The sequence below is a fragment of the Haemaphysalis longicornis genome, unplaced genomic scaffold (assembly GCF_048455015.1).
Source record: "Haemaphysalis longicornis isolate Haplotype H1 unplaced genomic scaffold, Haemaphysalis longicornis Haplotype H1 scaffold_6, whole genome shotgun sequence".
In the NCBI taxonomy this organism is placed as follows: Eukaryota; Metazoa; Arthropoda; class Arachnida; order Ixodida; family Ixodidae; genus Haemaphysalis; species Haemaphysalis longicornis.
The window spans coordinates 79,495,793-79,516,394 of record NW_027526407.1 but is presented as its reverse complement, the minus strand read 5'-3'; the positions used below and the strand labels follow the sequence as shown (position 1 = coordinate 79,516,394).

Below are 20,602 nucleotides of genomic sequence, written 5' to 3'. Positions count from 1 at the left end.
ATTGAGTTTACTTCACAATTAAAAGAAGCTGTTTTAAGAGCCATGTCCCCCCTTAAGCTTATCCGGCTCTGCCTTAATACCTTTCACAGTACATTATACAACTGTGGAGGTCACGAAGGCATGCATCAGCTGTAGGGCATCATCTCACTTCATTCCTCTGCGTCTGTTACTACCTCTCCTAATCATTCATGCAATTTAGTCTGTAGTCTTGCCAAGTTGCTGAATCTTCGTCACTTCTACCACTTGCTTGTGCAGAAAGGGCCATTATATGCAATGCTAAGCACGGTTTGACATACCCACTGTGGGGTTTTGGTCAGTGTTCTACAAGCATAAGTGGATACTGCATTCGCATATTTATTTTTCGTTTTCGCTTTTAGCACCTTTCAGTCTCAAAAAAATTATCTATAAGATCACATTCCTCCCTTTCTTTTGTGCTGCAGATGTTCGTGTAACGTCATCTGCACAACTGAGCTCTTCACTATTTGTCTGTTGCAGCAACGTAAATTTTTTGTGATGGCACAACTCCTAGAGGGGAATCTCTGATTCTTCCTGTTGAAAAAATATGCTGCTACTAAAAACTGACCTTTTTCTCCAGCAGCGGCAAGGAATGATACAAAAAAGCTGATAAACGCTGCGAGTGTGTCCGCATTAATTTTTTGATATTTTTACTGGTCGTTTTCCTAAGCATCCCATCATCCACTTTCAGCAACGCGTCCTTCGGAGCCCGCATACCAGGGAAGGGATGCTTGAAGGCAATGGAAGAGTAGCCTACATTTCTGCACCATCGATAGCACAGTGGAAAAGGGACACCCCGAGGACAGAACACAAGTTTCGTTCATTAAAAAGTTTGCTCTGTCCTGATAACAGTAGTCCCAGCGTTATTGCAAGCTTCAAACAAATAATGGAGATGTAATGAAAAATAAGTGAAGCCACTCATTTTCCAGGTCAGGTCTCCATGATGGCAGTGCATCTTTTGTGCACTGGCATCATGGAGATGGCATCATGAAGCCCCTTAAGGGCTGGGGCTGTTGGTGTCTCCTGTCGTCGTCGTGATCGTCGTCTCATGTAGTCACAGTACTAAAAAACACCGGTACACTCGTTTACGCCTTGCGCTAGAGAGCTTTATGCTTCAAAGACAAGAGACTTTTGCAGCAAAGCTGCATACCTCTACGCCCCCAACGGTTTCATCTCCGTTGGCAAAAACGCCAAGGCGCCAATAAACTTGTACACCGCATGCTTTGCCCCTCCCCAGGTTTCACGTTAGTAGAGATAATCCGGAATTTTTTTTTTTAGGGCTTCTTTCTACTACTGCATCACTGCTGCCACCACTGCATCTAGCTGACATTCTGCAGCACAAAATTTAGAATTATTTCAATATTCCTGGCATTTTTTTTCTGGATAGACATCTTTCATGGCTGCAATAAAGCTGAGTGAGTTACCAAAGGCAAGTTCTTTCAAACTGGGCAGGCTTGAATTTTGTCTTTACAGCCCCTTTTACACATATTCAGGCGATTCTTTCCCTAGTGGATGTTGTGCCAATTAGTTAACTACCTGCCACTTTTGCTTTATAAAAGCACCGGTTCGTGTCAAACATTTGAATTGGTGTTTTGCCAACAATGGCAGCCTGTTTGTGTTGTTTTTCGATGTAGGCAAGTCGATGGTAACGGTGTGAATCGTTTTCCCTCAGCAACCCAGCGCCCACGGCTGCCTTGTCTTCTTCGAAAAGAAAAAGTGAAGGGGGGCTACTTTGCACACTACTGGATCACTACAGTTTTCTCAAAGCTGTGACCTCTATGTTCACCCGCGTTCAACACCACTTCACTCGCGTCTAGTTCAGTACGCATCACTTGACAATGCTTTCTGCATAGGTAGAGCTCGATTTCCCCTTTGCATTTATTCCTAAACAGAGAGCAGTTAAAAAAACAAAGGCTGTCACAAGGCGCGTGCCTCTTCTTCTCATATAAACACAATGTACAACAGGGAAGACGTGGTCTGCTCGTCCACGATGGTCAGGCGTTCTTGGAAATGGCGGCTGCCGTCTGCTTGGAGTGTGGTCCATGGATCTCGGGTTCGTAGGTCAACAACACAATCATCACCCAGAAGTGCATCAAGCCCTGGAGACGGGGAGATAAACAGGTGTACGTTGTATCCGTCAGTCAAACTTGAGAATTACAGATTGCTCGAGACTCGCGCGAGAACTGCAGGGACAACGGCAAACAAACAATCCCACTCACGATACATACACACCTCATGAGGCCAGCTTTTGGAACAATGTGCTGTAATTCGGAAATTCGGAAGGAGCTCGGAGAGGGATAGATGATAGCTGTGAACGGGTGACCATGATCTGAACAAATCACCCGCTCTGCTTCGCAACTCAACTTTGGCAAGCGTACGAGACAGAATTCACACAAATCGAGCCATTTTGGGGCAACCGTGCTACGTGTTCCTTACCATGTAGACCAGGATGAATATGCGAGCCAGGGGGTAACGCCTCAGGAACACTCCGGCACGTATGCTGCACGAAACAAGTAAAAGAAGCACCGTTCTGTTACAAAGTTTGAGAGCCCGTTTTCCACCACGCTGCTTTAATAATCTAGTTCAGTGCCAAGACTGCGTTACAAATAAGTTTTCCGATTTGAGGGTGTATGCCACTCAAATGGCTGGAATTACGTATTTTTTAATTTTTTAGAAGCGAGGCTTGCACGCATACTTGACTAAATTGCAAACTTGCGAACCAGGAGAGTACCATGGAGTTACTTTTTTCCCACAATCGGCTATGTCCAATCGATCTGCGAATTTCTATCTGCGAATTTAAATGAAAGGACACATGTGCAAGCACCTTCGTACCGCGACTCACCTCAAGGAGTCGATGACGCCGTACGCTCGCTTCACCTTGCGCGTCACAGTACTGTCGAAAGGAGATTCAGCAAATATACCCGGCAGCCGAGCCCTGGGATCTGTTAAAAAGAAAAAACAAGCCAAAAGTCACAAACCAGCCGACCCAATCCATCGGCAGGCCACTTTTAGACGTACTGAGAGACACGACTCACCCCCGGAGTCGTCAGCTGAAAGGACAACAGTGTTGGGAAGGACACAAAACTTTGTAAGTGCTTCGAAGTGATAGAGAACAGCTTTGAAGTAAAGCACTTAGTAAAGCACTTGACTGCTGTCCTAGTTCCGCGCAATTTGTTCTTTTACAATGAACAGTAGTACATGCAAGAATGCCTGAGGCAAGTCAGCGACCAAGATGCATGCAACACCAGCTACTGAGTTGGGTATTTAAACTAAACTCGTGTGTAATACCTGTGCTGCACGAGCGTTTGAAAAAACATACGAGTCGAATGACCTTCAAAATTTCAAATTCCCTTCGAACTGGAAGGAGTTCCGCCGATGTACACGACAATTCTCAAAGGCAGTTGAAAGTTTCCGCGTTCACCCGCCATGTTTTGCTGTCGCCACTGCAACCCATCACAAAACCGTGATGACGGAACATGGCGGAATGGTCCGGTGGGTCAGAGAACATTGCGGCAACTTACACTCTTCCGACTGTCCGAATCCAGGAATGGCCGTGTGTGGCTTGGGGGTGTGGATCTGCGACTCCTTCAGTTGGCGCTGCAAGTGACGGGTAAATGATGCGAGTTCACCTAACGTTGCATTACCAGTGACGGACAGAGCTGCCAAGGCCTCACACAATTCTCACTCGGCCGTCTCAGCCGCATTCACCCTTGGCTACTTGGCAGTTTCCCCCGCTGCCTAATTTTAAGCAATCATAAGTAATAAGAGCAACTAGTGAGGACGCAGCAAGGTTACCCGTGTGGTAAACATAGGGGTAGCCCTTCCCTCAACCAAATCCAGTTGTGCCGTACCTCAAGCCTCTCCAGCTGGAGCACGAGGGAGTTCTTCTCGGTGCTCAGGGCTTCGACCAGGGTCTGCTTCTGGATGAGGCTCTCGGTGAGTGCGTGCAGCCGCGCCTCCAACTCTTCCTCACTTGTCGTGCTCATGGACTTGGTCATGATCTGAAAAGAACAAAAGCAGTGTTTTTTTAAGCCCCCCAGATATGGAGAGCGCCCATCTTTGCATCTGTGCACACAGAAAAAATAAGCATCAACTTGAGAAGTTGCATTATCAAACTGTGACAAAATTAAGCACTTAGCCAACCTGTTCTGCGAAAATTAAATTCTTACAAGAAGTGGGAAAAAAACGTACCGTATTAAATGACAAGTTCCTTATATTATATAAGCAGTGGTGAGAATGCCGAACTAAAAAATTTGAGCACATAGCCCATTTAAAGTTAAAATAAACAGCATCATGCACTAACTCACACCATTATTTTTATTGTGACCACGGATAAGCAAACAAGGTCAAAGTAACCTAAATTATCCTAAAACAGAATTCCCCCCTTCTAATGCTTTGTTCAACATTCACAGGATTCGGGGGGATACAAGTTTAACACCCCAGGGCCTTTCCTTTAATCCTACAATTTTGATTTGAACCAAATCACTGCCCGTTGAATGTCAACAAGGTGGGCCTCCAAAATACAGTAAAAGCTCTGTGATACGAATGTCGCGTATCCCGGTGAAATATATTTGTATCATCCGAAATTCGTATCATCGAAACATACACAAAACGAAATATATAAATTTATTTGTGGGAGAAAAAAAATTCCTTATATCCGTCTGCATTTCCTTTTTACTAGTGTTCAACGACCGACTTCCGGAAGGTGTAAAACTGTGTGCACGTGATTCTACGAATGTTTTCGCCTGCCACTGCACGTCGAGCACCGGATGCATTTCAGTCGTTGTGCGCATCCCATCGTGGCTCCTGCCGCAGTCATCGTCGTCTTGATCGCTGGTCATGTCGGCAGCAAACGGCGTGCCAACAAAGGCCACCAAATGGCGTGCAAGTGCGCGATTGCGGACCCTCCCCGAGACGAAAAGTGCAAGCCAACACCGGTCAACAACAGACAGACAGGCAGAGAGAGAACGACAACAAGCATCCAAGCGTCCCTTAAAAAAAAAAAAAAAAAAAAAAAAAAAAAAAAAAAAAAAAAAAAAAAGAAGAAGAAGAAGAAGCGAGGGTCGGGCTAACTCTACGTGGGGGTGGGGATCATACTGCGCTCACCCCATGGAAAACAAGTCAACGCGCTGTTAAACGCACGCTCGCTCGAGTGTGCTCAAGGACGCTTTCTACCTTCCTCCCCTTGGCGCTGAGCATGGTCCGGCCCTCTCGACGGAGGTGACCAGTGAGAGATCGCGCAGCCACGTGATGTAGCCGGTTGGGCTCGGCAAACTTGAATCCCGCCCAGAGATCATGCTCTCTACGCCAGATCCTTGCGCAGCTTGCGTTTTTGTCGGTCCGCGACTGCCGGCAGTTGATGATGCGTTCGTACGACTCGCAGCTCCGCAGCAATGCGTTTGGAACAACCCACGCTTTTTGTATTGTAAAAAAAAGCAATGCACTTCAGCCGGTGAATACTACGAATTCGTATCACATTGAAATTCGTACCAGCCACGATTGTATCACTGTAACTTTACTGCAGTTGTTATAAAAATGCTCACAAACCACAAAAGTAAAGAGGAGCCAACCTGTTTCCGCAGTTTTTCCAGTTCGCATTCCCGCTCGCTGAGCCTCTGCTGCAAGCCTTCCTTGTTGCGCCGAAGCTCCTCTTTCAGAAACGTGATCTCCTGCACAGGGAGGGGGTGAAGAAAAAAAAAAAAAACTTGGTCACGCAACTGCTCCACACCTCAACAGCCGGGGCCCAATTTCACGGTAAATTAATGCAGAGAAAATGGAAGCACTACAGATACAAGAGCAATCCTTTTGGACAAGAGTCGCAGCCAAGGTGGCAGAAAAAGGAAGTAAGTAGATCCAGAGAAAAGACAGCGGCACTCACTGGTCCTTCAGCTGTCACCCTCTAAATACAAGCTCCACAGCTGAATATTCTCACATTTGTAAAGGGAAACCGTTGCAAGAACATGCACATATTTTTTTTCTTTCAGAAGAGAAGGAGATGAGTTTGCTTTGGCAGCGCTGGCAAAAAGTAACAAAATTTATGTAATTCAGAAACTAAATTCAAACTAAAACTGCGAGTTTTATGTTAAGAATCTGGTTTTTAAGGAAGAAAAGAAAAAGAAAATGGGATTAGCTAACACACGCACATGCACACACGCATACATTCAGCTTTTGAATTCACCTCAGAAGGCAAAATTAAACAATTTTTTTTCCCCAAAAGCCAGAGAGGATGATAGGCACAACTCTTGCATTTTGTTGCAAACATCCGAGTCATGTTGAAGCAAAGAGAAGTAAACGAACATTGGTAGAAAAAAGAAATTGTACAAACAAAGCACAATGACACTCCCTTGGTGGTGAAAAGAAGCACTCTGTGTACATCAGTTGGGAAAGCAGCACAACGTGCACAATGAGCATAGTGCATAAAGGGGAGGGAACACCACTGTAGGGAACCTCACCAATTTGCGCTCATGTGACTGCAGAATTTTAGTTGAGAATCCCCCGGTCTACAAATCTGACCTGCCTCACTTTCACTCACAGGCAACTGTAAAACAAGCGATAGCTGTCTCACCTCAGCTGCCTGGCGTGCCTCGAGTTCCACCTCTTGCCGCTGATGCCTCTCCTGCTTGAGGTCCCTGAGGAGGTCTCGCTGCTGTTCTTGCAGCGACTCCAGCTCCCTTTAAGAGATATTGGAAAGATGTCTTGTTACTAGCGACAGCATGGACCGATCTGCGACCACACTTACACAGTCCAGGTGCAAGTTTTTTTTTTACGCAGTGATACAGGATTACACACCCCAATGAATCGTCCCCCTTTTTCCTGTCTTTTCATTTTTTCTTGTTTTAAGAGTGCTTATGCACCCACCGCTTTCATCGTGATTGGCATACAAATCAACATGCTGGAAACGAGTTTTCTGGACACGTATGTCACCAGATAGACAAGAATGGGCAACAATTGGGAACTTAAAATCATGGTTCGACGGATGTCCGTCTGGTCGGGAATGTCTATAAAAAACATAATAAAGAAGATGCTGACCACAAGAGAAAATTAAACAATGACGTTTTGGCCAACCAAACGAGAGCCTGTGAACAAGGCTTCCATTCAGGGGGGCCGAACCGTCATTGTTTTATTTTCTCTTGCAGTCGGCGTCTTCTTTATTATGTCTAATTGAGAACTTGCAACGAATCGAGTTGGCGATGATCAGCTGATCATTCAATCAGTGAGCTGGTCAATTAATCAACCAATTACGGAGGGGCTGACGTTGTAAATAAAACCACTTTTTATTTATGAGCTAAATTAATCAGATAAGAAGCGTTTATTTCATTAACCATCCTAAAAGCAATGCCAAAATTGATTTAAGGATATTTTTTATACTTTTTAAGCTACAAGACTTACTGCCTTCACAAAGTCATTCCGAAGATTTACTAATTACTAATTAGGCGAAAACTCTACAAGATTGCTACATCAGTGTGATCAGGAAGACCTATTGTGTGCAAGGAAGCTGTTAGATTATTTTTTATACCCGTTAGGCATCAAAGAAAAAGTTTCACCTCCCCTTTGACATGGAAACTATTTCTGATGTCGAATGGAAGGTGAAACCTTTCTTTGAGCTCCTACATATATATCAAGCATCACACAATTTCTACCAAGGGATAGAAAATAAAAAAATTAAAGCCGTTCCACTAAATGTGAAAGCGGTCGGAAGCGCAGAGCAGTGATCTGCCATAATGGGCTGTAGCGCCGTCATCCGCTCACTGCTACCACCCAATGTATTTCAAATTTCCCGCCTTCGCAGTGCTTGCGTGCCCCCTGCCTGAAACTGTGCCAGGGGGAGCTGTGTTCTTTTTGTGCTTGTTGCTTTTCCTCCCGCACGTGCAGGCGTTGCACTGCCACTTTTTTTTTGTTAACTATCGTAAAAACCAACCCAACTAAATGAACACGGGCACTGCCGGTTAATTACGTATATTTTGCCACCTACCTGCAGTTTTCTTTGCGCTACATGACGGAGAGATGTATAACAAGCGCCAGCAGTTCACGAGTTTTTAACACTTATAACTATATAAACCGCTTGGCTTTCGAAGCCTCCGGGTCACGCCGCTACGACAGCCGCTACGACAGAACGCCATGTGGCTCCACTTGGGTCCAGCAAGTGAGCTACGATGACAAGAAGCGGCCCTAAAGTGCTCTGCACTTAAAAGTTGGCGGCATACCTGCGTAGGGAGCTCTCCTGCTCGTGCAACTCCACCGACAAGGAGTCTGCGTGGTTCTGCACCCGTCGTAGCTCGCTGCGAAGGTGCTCGCACTCTTGCGTCATGGCTTCCAACTCGGCTACAGAAGCGGCACTCAAGCCAGCATCCGAGCCGTCCAGAGCCGATCCACTGGTGTTGGCATCCTTCAGGCTGGCGATCAGCTTCTCCTTCGACTGAATGCAAACAAATGAGGAGGAAATGCACCGGTGGTGGGGTGAGGTCAGTGTGCTCTCATCTGCATTCATCCACACACACGATTTTGAAGTGAATATGGAGACACCGACCAAAAAGAACTGCTAAAAACTTCAAAAAACAACCAACAAGGTGTTTTGGCTTCACTACAGAAGCCTCGTTCCCAAAGCCATTGTGAACAAGGCTTTTGTAGCGAAGCCGAAACGTCTTGTTGGTTGTTTTTTGAAGTTTTTTAATGTTTTTAGTAGTTTCTTTTGGTCAGTGCCTCTGTTTTCACTTCAACGTGCCTCCCGACCAGACGGGCTTCCGTCAAACCCTGGACTTCACACGCACGATTTCTTCCTTTTCATGTCACTTTCCGTTTTCATGACAGCAGCTCGGTGAGTTTTCGTTAAGAACCTTGCCACCATTTTGTTCTGTTCCCATTTTGTTCTGAACATAACCCATCACATTTAAGCGCTGCAGCCGCGAATCAAGAACGCTTAGAAGGGTGACAAATGTGAAGGCCATGTAAAGCACATTGCCATTTCTGCGGTTAAGTGAGCGATCCGGTGACTTCCGTCTGCTCACCAAGCCGAACCAAGTTAAGTGGGCAGAAGAAGGTGCGCAACATACACTGCTGCAGAGAAGTTCTTAAGGCTGAGCACAATTTAACGCTGTTGCAGTATTTTATCTGTCAGAATATCCGCTCCCCTGTCCCGCAAGAAGTTCAGTCGTCTTAAAGAGTGAAAAATTCTCGTCCCCTGCAATCAAGAACCTGCTGTATTGATACTAGTAATCACTGCTCACAGCGGCAAAGCAGAAAATTGCAAAACGATGGAATAGAGCCCGTTATAAATACAACTGCATGAGCCAGAAGTGAGCATGCGCAACACAACCCAGCCAGATACATAAAGGAGAGGTTCATACTGCATTAGCATTCTGAAGTTGCGCACAAGATGACAGATACCCCCAACCACTTCACTCCAACAACAAAACAACAGTGCCTACCCAGTACAGGTTGACAGTGCACGACCATCAGTGCTTTGCAATGTCGCACAAATCACAAACAGCATCATAAAGTTGCACATGAGGTATGGTTGGTCCTGCCGAATGGGGAGCAGCCCTAAAAATCCCCAAAAGCCACCTAAAACAAAACGACAACTAGTTCCAGAGAGAGATAGAGGCTTCGAAAGGGGTAGGCTTGCAAAGGCTGGGCACTCGAGTGCCCATAACGGTGACCCCCATTGCAGGGAAATCACCGCTCCGGACGAAACAGATTCCTAAAAATGCCAGGCGACACCCACAGGTGTGGTGTGTTCCCCTACCTGGAGAATGCGCTGAGCCTTCTGCTTGTAGTCCGCCAGCTCTTGGCGCGCCAAGTCCAGGCTGCAACGCAGGGAAGACGCCTGGCTGCTCGACTCCCTGGCCAGCGCTACGAGAGAAGGGAGAGAGACACATCATCATGAGGCCCTGCTATTATTCCCCCTGCGTGCAATTCATTAATCACCTAACCCTTCTTCCTAACATCTTCTTACCCCCTCAATTCATCATCATCATCACCATCATAATCGCCGCCGCCGTCATCATAATCATCAGCCTCTCAACGGCCACTGCAGGGCAAAGGCCTTTTCATAATCTTTAATTACCTCGGTCCTGTGCTAAATGCGACCAATTTATCCCACAAACTTCTTGGTCTCATCTGCCCACTTAACTTTCTGCCACCCCCTGCCACGCTTGCCTTCTCTAGGGATCCACTCTGTTACCCTTAATGACCAACGGTTATCTTGCCTTTGTTGGTCATTAAGGGTAACATCAAATGTTACCATTACGGGTAACATTAAGGGCAACATTAGGGGTGATGTAAACTCCTTCCATTGTGACCACCAGAACGTAACGGATCACTTTGTGATTGTTGTAATTGAAAGCCCAGAAGCTGTACCTCACTCTCTAGGTACACTGCCCACTGCATACAAAAGTCAACACTTATTTCTTGGACCAATTATAACGCATGGCCCCATATCATCAAGAGTCTCTCTGTCAGTTCAACTCTGCCTTTGCATGAGATGTACAGCGTTGATGTACATATTGAATCATACTTAAGGAATGCAGAAACAACTTGCATATCTAGAATATTGCCTATATGTATTGCGTGCATACTTCTTTGTGCATTTTTTTTCTATTTGACCAATAAACAGTAAATATTTGTACCTTTCACAAAACTGCTGTTATGGGCTTGAAAGAGCAATCTATAAGCTACAATTCCATGCACAGCCATGTTAAATGTGTCCCCTAGCTCAAGAGGAAATAATTTGTGGAAGCACTCAAAATCGGATATTTTGACACCCTAACGAGACAGAGTTAAGCAGGCCCACAAAAGACAGAAGAATTCTTCTCAACGGGAAAATACGAGATAACGGGAAGGCTCTTTTATAGGGCTTCACCACAGCTTCCCCGACCCCTTCAGTTTCGACTCCCCAAGGGGTGGAGGCAGTTGCCCTACATTTGTGCTGTAACTTTGAGAGTCGTACGCCGAGGTGGATTTTCCAGGGTGCGCCCACCTTTCTGGTCGGCCAGCTGCTTCTGGGCCAGCGTGAGGCTCTCCGAGAGGCTGGCCACTTCCTCTTCCATCTTCAACTGCCGCTGCATAGACTCCGCCTGGGAGGAGGCGTCAGAACGGCGTTAGCTGCGATGCATGGCAACGCAGAGAGGGAGAGAGAGAGGAGAGAGATGGAGGATGAGAGAGAGGGAGGGAAGGAGATAGAGCAAGAGGGGAGGGAGAGATAAAGAGAGAGGGCAGAGAGAGAGAGAGAGAGAGAGAGAGAGAGAGAGAGAGAGAGAGAGAGAGAGAGAGAGAGAGAGAGAGAGAGAGAGAGAGAGAGAGAGAGAGAGAGAGAGAGAGCAAATTACAAGACTCCCTTCAGGGCGTTCTTAGAGCAGGACACTGATAAGAAAGGCGAGTGTTCAGCCCAGAGGCTGAAGCCCCAACCCCCCCTCCCTTTGAGTGCGTGTGCTAAAACCACAAGCTGGCGTCGTCTCAATACTCTGTTTTCAGAAAGTCATTCCTCACCCCTCACGTCCCTCGTCAGCTGTTGCTACTCCTCCAAAAACTGCCTCGCTGAAATATTTTTTGTCATGGAGGGGGGCAAAACGGTAGGCAGTGTGTCGATAAATCAAGACTCGCTGCTGCGTAGCTTTGTAATGTCAGAAAAAATCGCAATGCAAGCATTCCACGCCGCAATTTGACCCGGCAGGCCTGGGTCAAATACTCTTCCGTCACAGTAAGACTGGTTGCCTCTCTCTGACATCTGTTACATAAATCTCAGAAAACAAAGTGCTCAATCGTTCGGGTAAAATGGTGCGTGCCCCCCAAAACTTTCTCGCTTGCGTCTCCTTTTTGAACCACCTGAGTACGAAGTGTGCCCATTTAGTGGCAGGGAGGAGTGTGTGCCTGTGATGAGGTAGAGGACAGTGCTGGTGTGTGCGTCGGACAAGGCATCGATGACGACGAAGTTCAACTGTTTAACGTGGACAATCACCCTGTGGGACTATGTGTTGCCTAGGTGTCGCCACCAGGAAACCGCCAGCATAGCCGGTAGAAAAAAGTGACGTCTGAGAAGGAGGAATAGGAGACCGCGGCTGCGGACGAAGGAGGAGGATTCGAGGAACACGGTTAGGAGGGCTATCCGCAAGATGCGGTAGCCGTGGTCCACCGAGGCCGTCGTTAAAGACGGCCGGAGACCCAGCCAGGCTGCAGTGCCAGCCGTTCGTTGACCGCACATTAAATCACTGGCGTCGACTAAGTAACGTTGCGTACCCCGTGACCACCACCAAGAAGTCGCCGAAAACCGGGAAATAGCAGCACCGACTTCATCGACTGCACCAGACAACGTGAGCCATTTAATCCATCACAGGTGTGTTTTCTAAAATGAACTGTGAACTGGTGATAGTTTTTCCCACCATTGCAGAACAGTGCGAGTTTAGGATGGACTTTAGTGACGCATTCACTTTGTGACTGTAAGATCCGTCTCGTTACCTCGTGCCATCTCAGTGAATGTTAGTCTCCGTCTCGTAAGCCCTTTTCAAGCGCCTGTCTCGTGTGTGCGACGCAAGTCTCAAGTTCTAGCCCCTAATACCATCACAGTGCCCAAGAGGGAAAGGGGCTGCGGAGGGGAAGGAGTGGTGCCCACTCACCTGAGCCAGCCTGTGGGCCTCCTGCTCCTTGCGCAGAGCCTGCTCAGCCTGGGCCAGCTTGTCGCGCAGTGCGTCCACCGTCTTGCCCTGCACCTGGGACTGGTCCGTCTGGTCCCGGGCCAGCCTGCATGCGTGCACATGGGAAGGGGCAAGGATGGCGCCCACATCACGCCTCCAATCAGAAACAAAACAGTGTTACACGCCCCCACCGCTTCAACCAACTTTACTGGACACCCCTCGGTTTTGCCTCAGGTTCAGTAGCTCTTGTCATCCATCTGAGCCGTACAGCTGCAAGACAATGCATTTACCTTAATAAAAGTCTATGTGGGTTAATATGCATGCAGAACGCTTGTTGAACCTCCACCATAGTGTTTTCTTTTATCATGAAATGGGACGTGTGCTTGAGTCCAAGCAAGGGCTGCCCCCCCCCCCCCCCCCCTTACACCATGGTGCAGTGTGACCACTAGCACCATCATGTTCCCCCCTAGGTGGAACATCATGTTCCCCTCCTAGTCACATTTGTTCAGGAAACTGCTAGATGAAAAAAAGAGCTCATGATGTTCCACATAGTGGAACATTGTGTTCCACTCCTAAAGATGCCTCTCTCAGTAACAACAGGGACGCACCACTCCTGAGGAGCAGAATAAGGAGCAGGATGTCTTTCTCTCACATGAACATTAATACGCCCATATTACACCCCATGCTGCTCGGAAATACAACTGGCCTGTAAATTCCTTTCTTTTTTCTATTTCTGCGTCACACACAACACTTTACTTCACAGCCTGCGCAAAGAGAAAGCATTTAGAACCCCCACTCCTTCTCTGGTACCACCACTATAGTACTGAGAAATTGGGCTAGTCTGCCATTGGGGCTAGTTTTGCGTTTTTACAACGGTGTGTCGCTCCAGTGATGAAAACAGGCAGAGAAAGGCACGCCAGTCAACTGTAGCACCGTTTCCCCACACTGACCGCGTTTGCCAATCAGGCATTTTTAAGAATTAAATTGCTGGTCTCACAGCTTTTCATTGTAAAATTATTTATTCAATTTTTTTTTTGCATGCATAACTTTTTTTACAGAATTAAAAGAGAGATATCAGTGTCATCTACTTGCACACCGCTTCTAGCTGTGCTCTCTGCACTCTGCAGTGAGCACATGATCAGAGGCGAGCACAGTACTGTTCACAGTTCTAAAATTCCCAAATGAAATTAATGACATTTGAAAAGGAATGCAAAGAAATAATAACATCAGGAAAAGCTATCAAAACAAATATTTAGTTTTTAGGAAAACGCCGTGGTAGCAAAAAAGAACCAGTACAATGAGAAGGCACAGCAGTCGACCGGTGTGTTGTCTTCCCAAGGCTTTCATCACAAAAAAGAACCCTGCTGAAAGCCTCGGACGGCAGACTATACCACTACATTGAGACTTCTGCAATCCCACCTCAACCCCCAGTACGACCTACCTCTGGTTCTCATCGCGGAGGTCCTCCACGAGGCGGCGCTTGGAGCCCAGCTCCTGGTCGGCCTCCTGGAGCCGAACACGAAGCACGGCCAGTTGCGCGTCCTTGGCCTCGAGCGCCGAGGTCAGGTCCCGCTCCCGCGCCTGCAGCTCCCGCAGGGCTGAGTCGCTCGACGACACTTGGCTTGTCCACAGGTCCAGCCGGTTCTGGAGGTGCTTCTTCTCTGCAGCACACCAGCAAGGTCATAGGTCATAGACGAGGTCACAAGCGATGTGACAGGTCGCTGAATGTTACACCAAACAGACCAAGGACAACACATCGGACAAGGTGAACCATAAACAGCCACAAGTTAAAAACCTCCTGGCTGGTTCACTGCTTCGCTACCTCTATTACTGCTCATGTGCTTATGAATTAGTGACACACTGTTCACTGAGTCGCTACCTCTATTACTACTCATCTGCTTGCGACTTAGTGACAAAGTCAAAGGTGCTTGCATCAGCTTCAAATGCAGTACTCGCAAAACAGACACACAGCATGTCAGCACGCTGAGACAATAGACAAAGGGTTAAGGAACATCACTTCTACAATAATGCATCCAAACATTCTTTTTCCCCAACACCATTAATGACTGCAATAACTCATCGAAGGGAGTGTTTTTTGCCCCAAATTTCACTGACACTATGGACAATATTGTCTGATTTTTTTTACGGATACCTCGCATTGTTAAAGGTGATGTTGTACAGTAAAACCTCACTACAAGAGACTCTAGAGACACTTGGTAATAAGAGACATCTGGATGAAAACAGTTGGATGGTTTTCCTATGTTCGCTATGTGAGCAACATTGCATACAAGAGACCTTGGTAACAAGAGACACGTTTTCCAGGTCCTCTGAGTGTCTCCTGTAATAAGGTTTTACTGTACTGCTCAACTACGCATTTCATCGTGTTATTAATTTTTAATTGATGCATTGATGTAGTGAATACTCTTTGTAAACTACCTCCTACAATATGGGCCTAAGGGGCGTAAAAAACTGTCATTAAAGGCCAACTGCACTCAAACTTCACCTCGGCTATATTTACTTTGAACGTCCAGTACGTAGCCTCAAACCAACTGGGACATGGCTGGTAGCCACGTGAAATGTGTTGTTAATAAGTTATAAGTGCTTAAAGGAGCCATGAAGAGAAAATACAACTTCGTTTAATTTGAAAGAACTAGGGTTCAGTATCTCACTCAGCTCCATTACAGCCACAAAATATGTTTTTTTTTTGACAAAGAAAAGCAAGAAGTATTTAAAAACTTTCAAATTTTGCACCACAGTGACGTGTTTTGAGCAAGAGCGACGTCATACGGGCCAACAATAAAACATAATTTTCAGTGCGTCAACTGCACGTTAGCATTCAAGTGATGCGGTCAAATGGAACTAGAGGCCCCATTACAGACGTCCAGTCGTGTGTCGTCGCAACAGGTCAGTTAGGCGGCCGCCAATCGCACAAGCAAGGTTCCGTGACGTCATAGAAAAGTTGAGGGAATTGCCTAGGGGGTCGCGACTGCTTCACACGTTTTCTTTAATATCTCCGTTATTTGTTCGAAGATTGCGATGATATTGGTATCATTATTATCGGGACCAAGCAGTCTTTCTAATAAGCCCAACTTGTATTTTGTCTTCATGGCTCCTTTAAAAAAGCTCCGTCGCAGGCAATGCTGCAACTGCCGGCGGATCGCGCAAACAGCTATGAAGCGAAAGTGACCTTGTGGCCAGCCCTGCGCTTTTTCCAACGGCCAGCCAGGAGAACCAGTCAACCTCTGCTGGATATACTTCTAGCGCTGTGGCGAGGGCGAAGCGTTGCGCGCAGGTTTGCTCTGGCCGGCCAGACGCATGCGGCCACTCGCTCGCCGGCTGCGCTGGCTGGAACGTCACTTCAGCCTGGCCGTAACAACTGCGCTTTTCTTAATTTCAGTTTCAATATCGCCAACTTTTTATGGTCATTTGCACCACGGGTACGCATATTTCAGCTGTCATATTTAGTACCTTGCAGTCTTTTTAGACAAGCTACAGTAGCCGACCGATATTTCGGACCTGAAGGGGAACGAAAAATAGTCCGAATAAAAGAGCAGTCCGAAAAATCCACAAGTCATTACTCCTATGGGGCAACTGGCGGTTCCTCGGGGAAAGTCCGTAATATCCAGCAAGTCCGAATTTTTGGAGTCCAAAAAAACGGTCAGCTACTGTACTATACGGAAATAATGTTTTCAAAAGCTTCAAATTTTGAGTGCAGTTGGCTTTTAATAACATCGATTAAATAGTAATAATAATAATAAGATTAATAACTTATGAAAACATTCCCCATCAACATTCCGCGAGCTATTTACATAGCCACACTTGCCTGCATTCGCATTCTTTGCTCTCTCGAGAGCGGACGCGATTTCCTGGTTCAGCGTCGCCACTTCTTTCCGGAGCATCTTGTTCTCTTCCGCGAGGCTGCTCTCCACCGTATCAGCAGCCACGCTTCTCCCGGAAGCTGCCGCGGCGCCTTGGAGTGCTTCTTGCTGGAGTGAAGACCTCCGTGAGCCTGGTCCGTCGTGATCCGTGGCTGACAAGACGCTCGTTCCTTCCTCAGCTATGCATGCCTCTGGTGCTGCCTCTGTCATGAATGAGCCTTGTATTAGCTGATGCACCATTTAGACTGGAATAGGTGCTTAAAAGGACACGGAACTAAAAAATGTTCAGCATTATCAGCGTTGCGTAAAACGACAGCACAGCATTTCTTGACATTCAATACATAGCAGGAGAACAGAGATTAAAGTTTAGCAACTTGTCAAAGATTAAGGGAGGATGCTGATGCACGCTTTTGATTTTGGAGTGGCTTTCTAATGTGCTCAAGGTAATACTTTCATGCTAACTTTATCCACAGTTACTGCAAGTTGGCTTTTCTTGTGCAGCTGTGACATCATACAGAGAAGCCAACTTAAAGGTGAGGTCGAGGCAGACAAGACTGAACGATGTGCTGCTATAATCAAAGTACAGGATTTTCTTGTAAACCCCCTATGACAAAAAATAAAGGGCTAGTTCCTCTTTGGTGGAATCGTCAAGAACACAGAATGTGATGACAACTGATGGCTGTGTTTATACCCACATAAACACACTGCCTCATTGAAATGTCAACAGCCTCATTTTCTTCTATGCAGAGTCAGATCGTAATTAAACTCATCTTTCAGCAGCAACCCAGTACAGTAAGGAGCAGGCCGTGGGAATGCTTTGCAACATAATTATGTATGTATAAATTATTACCACTCCTTTTGTTCAAGTCAGGCATAGAATACATTCTGCGATAAAAAAGCTCACCGAGTTCCTTCCGAGATGAGCTGTCGCCCACTCCACCAGCGTCATCTGCATCATTTGGTGATTCGGGGGAGAGTTTTGACTGAGACAAACTTCGCTTCGGAGCCGCCGGCGCCGGTTCTGAGCTGTTGAGGAACTCGAGCAGTTTCTCGTCGCTGGCTTCGGATTGGGCTCGCTTCGGCTTTGGGCTGGACGAGCTGCCGGCTAGTGACAGGCCCCTAGAGGATGGCTTGGGAGTCGAGGAGAACTTGGTGGAGGACAGCGGCGGAGGTGTGGTGGGAAAATCGGACGGCGGCGCGGCGCGCGTGGTGGGGCTCTTGGCGTAAGCCATGAAGCTGTTCTTGGTGGCATTGGGCAGAAGCGGCTTTTGGAGCGCCGACGCCGCTTTTTGGTCCACTTTGGTGAGGAAGTCCTCCGCCCGACCCGCAATGTCGCTGAACCACGACATGGCTTCCTGCAGTGCAAAACGAGCCAAACGGCACTGGTGAAAAATTAAACAAGAGTTCGCTACCTGTCTTGTAAGCTGGGCAAATAATTATTGATGCTAAGGTGAAAAAAAAGAACACCACAAGCACCGACAGGTGGAAGTTATCAATGTTAAAGCAATGGGAACAACACGGTTATAATGCTTGATAACGCCTTCTGGTGTAAGTGTGAAATTTGTACATGACACAAATCATTCATGAATCTTTCAAGTGTACCACAGGCCAGATGAACTATTGTATTACTGTACACTCACATCATGCTGCAAGGGAGTGCTCAGACTTTGTATGTAAAGAAATATTTTATTTAAATAAAAAAAAAAGAGGCCTTCTCCGCAAACGAAAAAAAGCCCCTCACTTGGTTTCGTTTCCAGACTGAGAATTTGAGGTCTTTTACACGAAACAAAATTCAAAGCTTTTCCCGTGTTCAGGTTCGTTTGGTTTGCAACAACAAAAAGGGCATGGTACAAGTTTGAAAACAAGGAGACATGACTTGATTTTTACAACCCCTGAAGAATTCATGCTTGTTACTGCCTTCTGTGACAGCTATCACATTACATCTGCTGATAACTCTTCAAGCGCTGCATGTACAGTGCTCTAGGCATGGATTCAAGCACCGACATACATTCCAAACAAATCTTTCCAGCAACTAAAGTTTTGCAGAACCGTAATGTGTGCTTACGACGTATTTGGTTCGGACATGAGTACTATCACGCGAGCTGTCACTCATTTGGTGGCATAGTTGTACGGTACTCACATCCAAGAAAGCACAAGACTGTTATGACCATATATCTTGAATGCCAGACAAAGTGTGAGCACTAGAAAGGGAGTAGCAAAAATGGAGCGAACCAAATCTACACGTAGAAAAGCTGCAAACTTCAGAAGAAAGAAAGAGTAGGATTGTATTTTGGGGTTTCTAGAATTTACAAGTGGTGACAACACTACTTGTATGACACCATAGCAGAAAAACATACCTTAGTGTTCAAAATGTGCGTATCTCAAGCTAACAAAGTATGTTTGAACATGATCTACTTTTTACATTCCGTAAGCAGTGCCGAGCATTGAGGAATAGGCCCCATGGATGTTAGTTTTAATGCTCACTCGGGTAAACCAATTCATTGTTTTTATTTTGAGGTACGTTATCAAGCATACGACCGGAAATAGCTGATGGCAGAAGTCTAACATCATTACAATACCACGATTTAATACTTTGACACATTGGACTTATTGATGTCAATGACTGCTGAAGGAAAACAGCAATAGATTTCGCGCCAAGCATACGCTAGTTTGACGGAAGCCCTACAGAAACTATCCGCGTTATTTCTACACAATGACGCTTTTTATTCGAACGACGTCGCGTAGACAGCTTTACGAGGTCGCCGGTTTCGGAACGACTGAGTGATCTTTCAAAGCAGTTGGCACACAGCAAGAAAACTTATTGCGTGTACTGACGCCAGTCGGCTAGCCACACAGGAATATGTGACGCTTCTGTCGACTAGTTTAGGTTTTAGATTTTCTTTTCCTGGTTAACACGAACTTTCAAATGGTGTATACTCGACACTTTTATTTTCCGGGTACGCACAAGGTCAGCGCTCCCGCTTTTTCTCACAGTCGGCGGTCACGCTGACTCTTTATACTTGATATCAGACACAGCCACGACTTCTGGCGATCATTTTTCTACAGCGGGTAGGTGCGGCTCGGGTACGGAGTCTTCATGGTAATGCATTAACGAACGGACACGTTTCCGCTACAAACTGAAACTAAGATCGCCTCGACAACGGTGCTTAACCTCGAACGAACTACCCCTTGGCGCAGTAGCTAACGCTGAAATTGCAACGCATGACAACGACGGAAGTGTAGGTGTGAACGCAGTGTAAACAATCGGTACGATTGATGTGTACGCTTACCGAGTAGGAAGAAATCGCTGGGATGACTCCCCTATCCTTGACCCAATGTTCTGTTCCTTCACACAAATACGTCTAAACACACCCGGCACCACTATCGGGCACGATACGCGGTGATATAACTTGAATACATTGTTGATCGAACGTTATTTCCTGACAAGGCCGTGAGAACAAGCGGAAGAAAAGGGGACCTCACGGACTTCGTCCACACACCACCACAAACCACATGATACGTGTCGCCTTGGTAGTTTCGGAGCAACTTGACAAAAATATTCAAAACATATTTATGTTTTGAAAATATAAACATAAAAATTAAAATTGTCACATTGCATTTCTGAGGTAGAAAAATTTTACTTTTTTTTATAAAAATATCTGCGCTTTAAAGGAGTACTGACACCAAATTTAGAGGCCTAAATAACGATATAATTGGCTTCAGTAGTTTGTACAGATTACCCACAGAAATTTTTGGAGCGATCCGAGGCTGGAAACGCATCAAAAATCGATTTTAATTGCCCTGGCCGCGAACTATTACAAATCGGCAGCACTAGCGAAATCGCTTAGGGTGTGACGTCAGGCTATCCGCGATTTTGCGGCCGATTCAGCATGACGTCATACAGTTGTTTCCGGAACCGGAAGCGATAGCCTGCGCTGTTGTTGTGGGCGGTCTCGCTTCGATAGGAGGTTTGGCTTGGCTGCGGTACCGCTGTGAGCAAGGCTTGCGAAGTGCGCACTTCACGTTTCCGCGCAGGTATTGCCATCTCTCGACCGGTCGGCGCACCGCCCGCCGCGCGCCGCG

The 20,602-nt window shown here is 46.5% G+C and overlaps 1 protein-coding gene across 2 annotated transcripts; it reads right to left on the bottom strand.

Moving 5' to 3' along the window:
* Positions 1-1,875: 1,875 nt before the first annotated feature.
* LOC144143544 (golgin subfamily A member 5-like) lies at positions 1,876-20,043 on the bottom strand. 2 transcript variants are annotated; one of them, XM_077675324.1, is made up of 16 exons: positions 19,810-20,043; positions 17,424-17,874; positions 16,465-16,722; positions 14,083-14,302; positions 12,624-12,747; positions 10,991-11,087; positions 9,758-9,864; positions 8,220-8,431; positions 6,581-6,686; positions 5,586-5,684; positions 3,867-4,016; positions 3,537-3,612; positions 3,051-3,065; positions 2,858-2,957; positions 2,452-2,515; positions 1,876-2,114 (listed from the first exon to the last, which is right to left on the bottom strand). In XM_077675324.1, exons 2-16 carry the CDS (start codon positions 17,866-17,868, stop codon positions 2,010-2,012), a joined length of 2,178 nt encoding a protein of 725 aa, XP_077531450.1. In that variant the 5' UTR covers positions 17,869-17,874; positions 19,810-20,043; the 3' UTR covers positions 1,876-2,009. The 2 variants fall into 2 exon arrangements, with proteins under 2 accessions (XP_077531450.1, XP_077531451.1); XM_077675325.1 differs by lacking the exon at positions 3,051-3,065.
* Between the last annotated feature and the right edge of the window lie 559 nt (positions 20,044-20,602).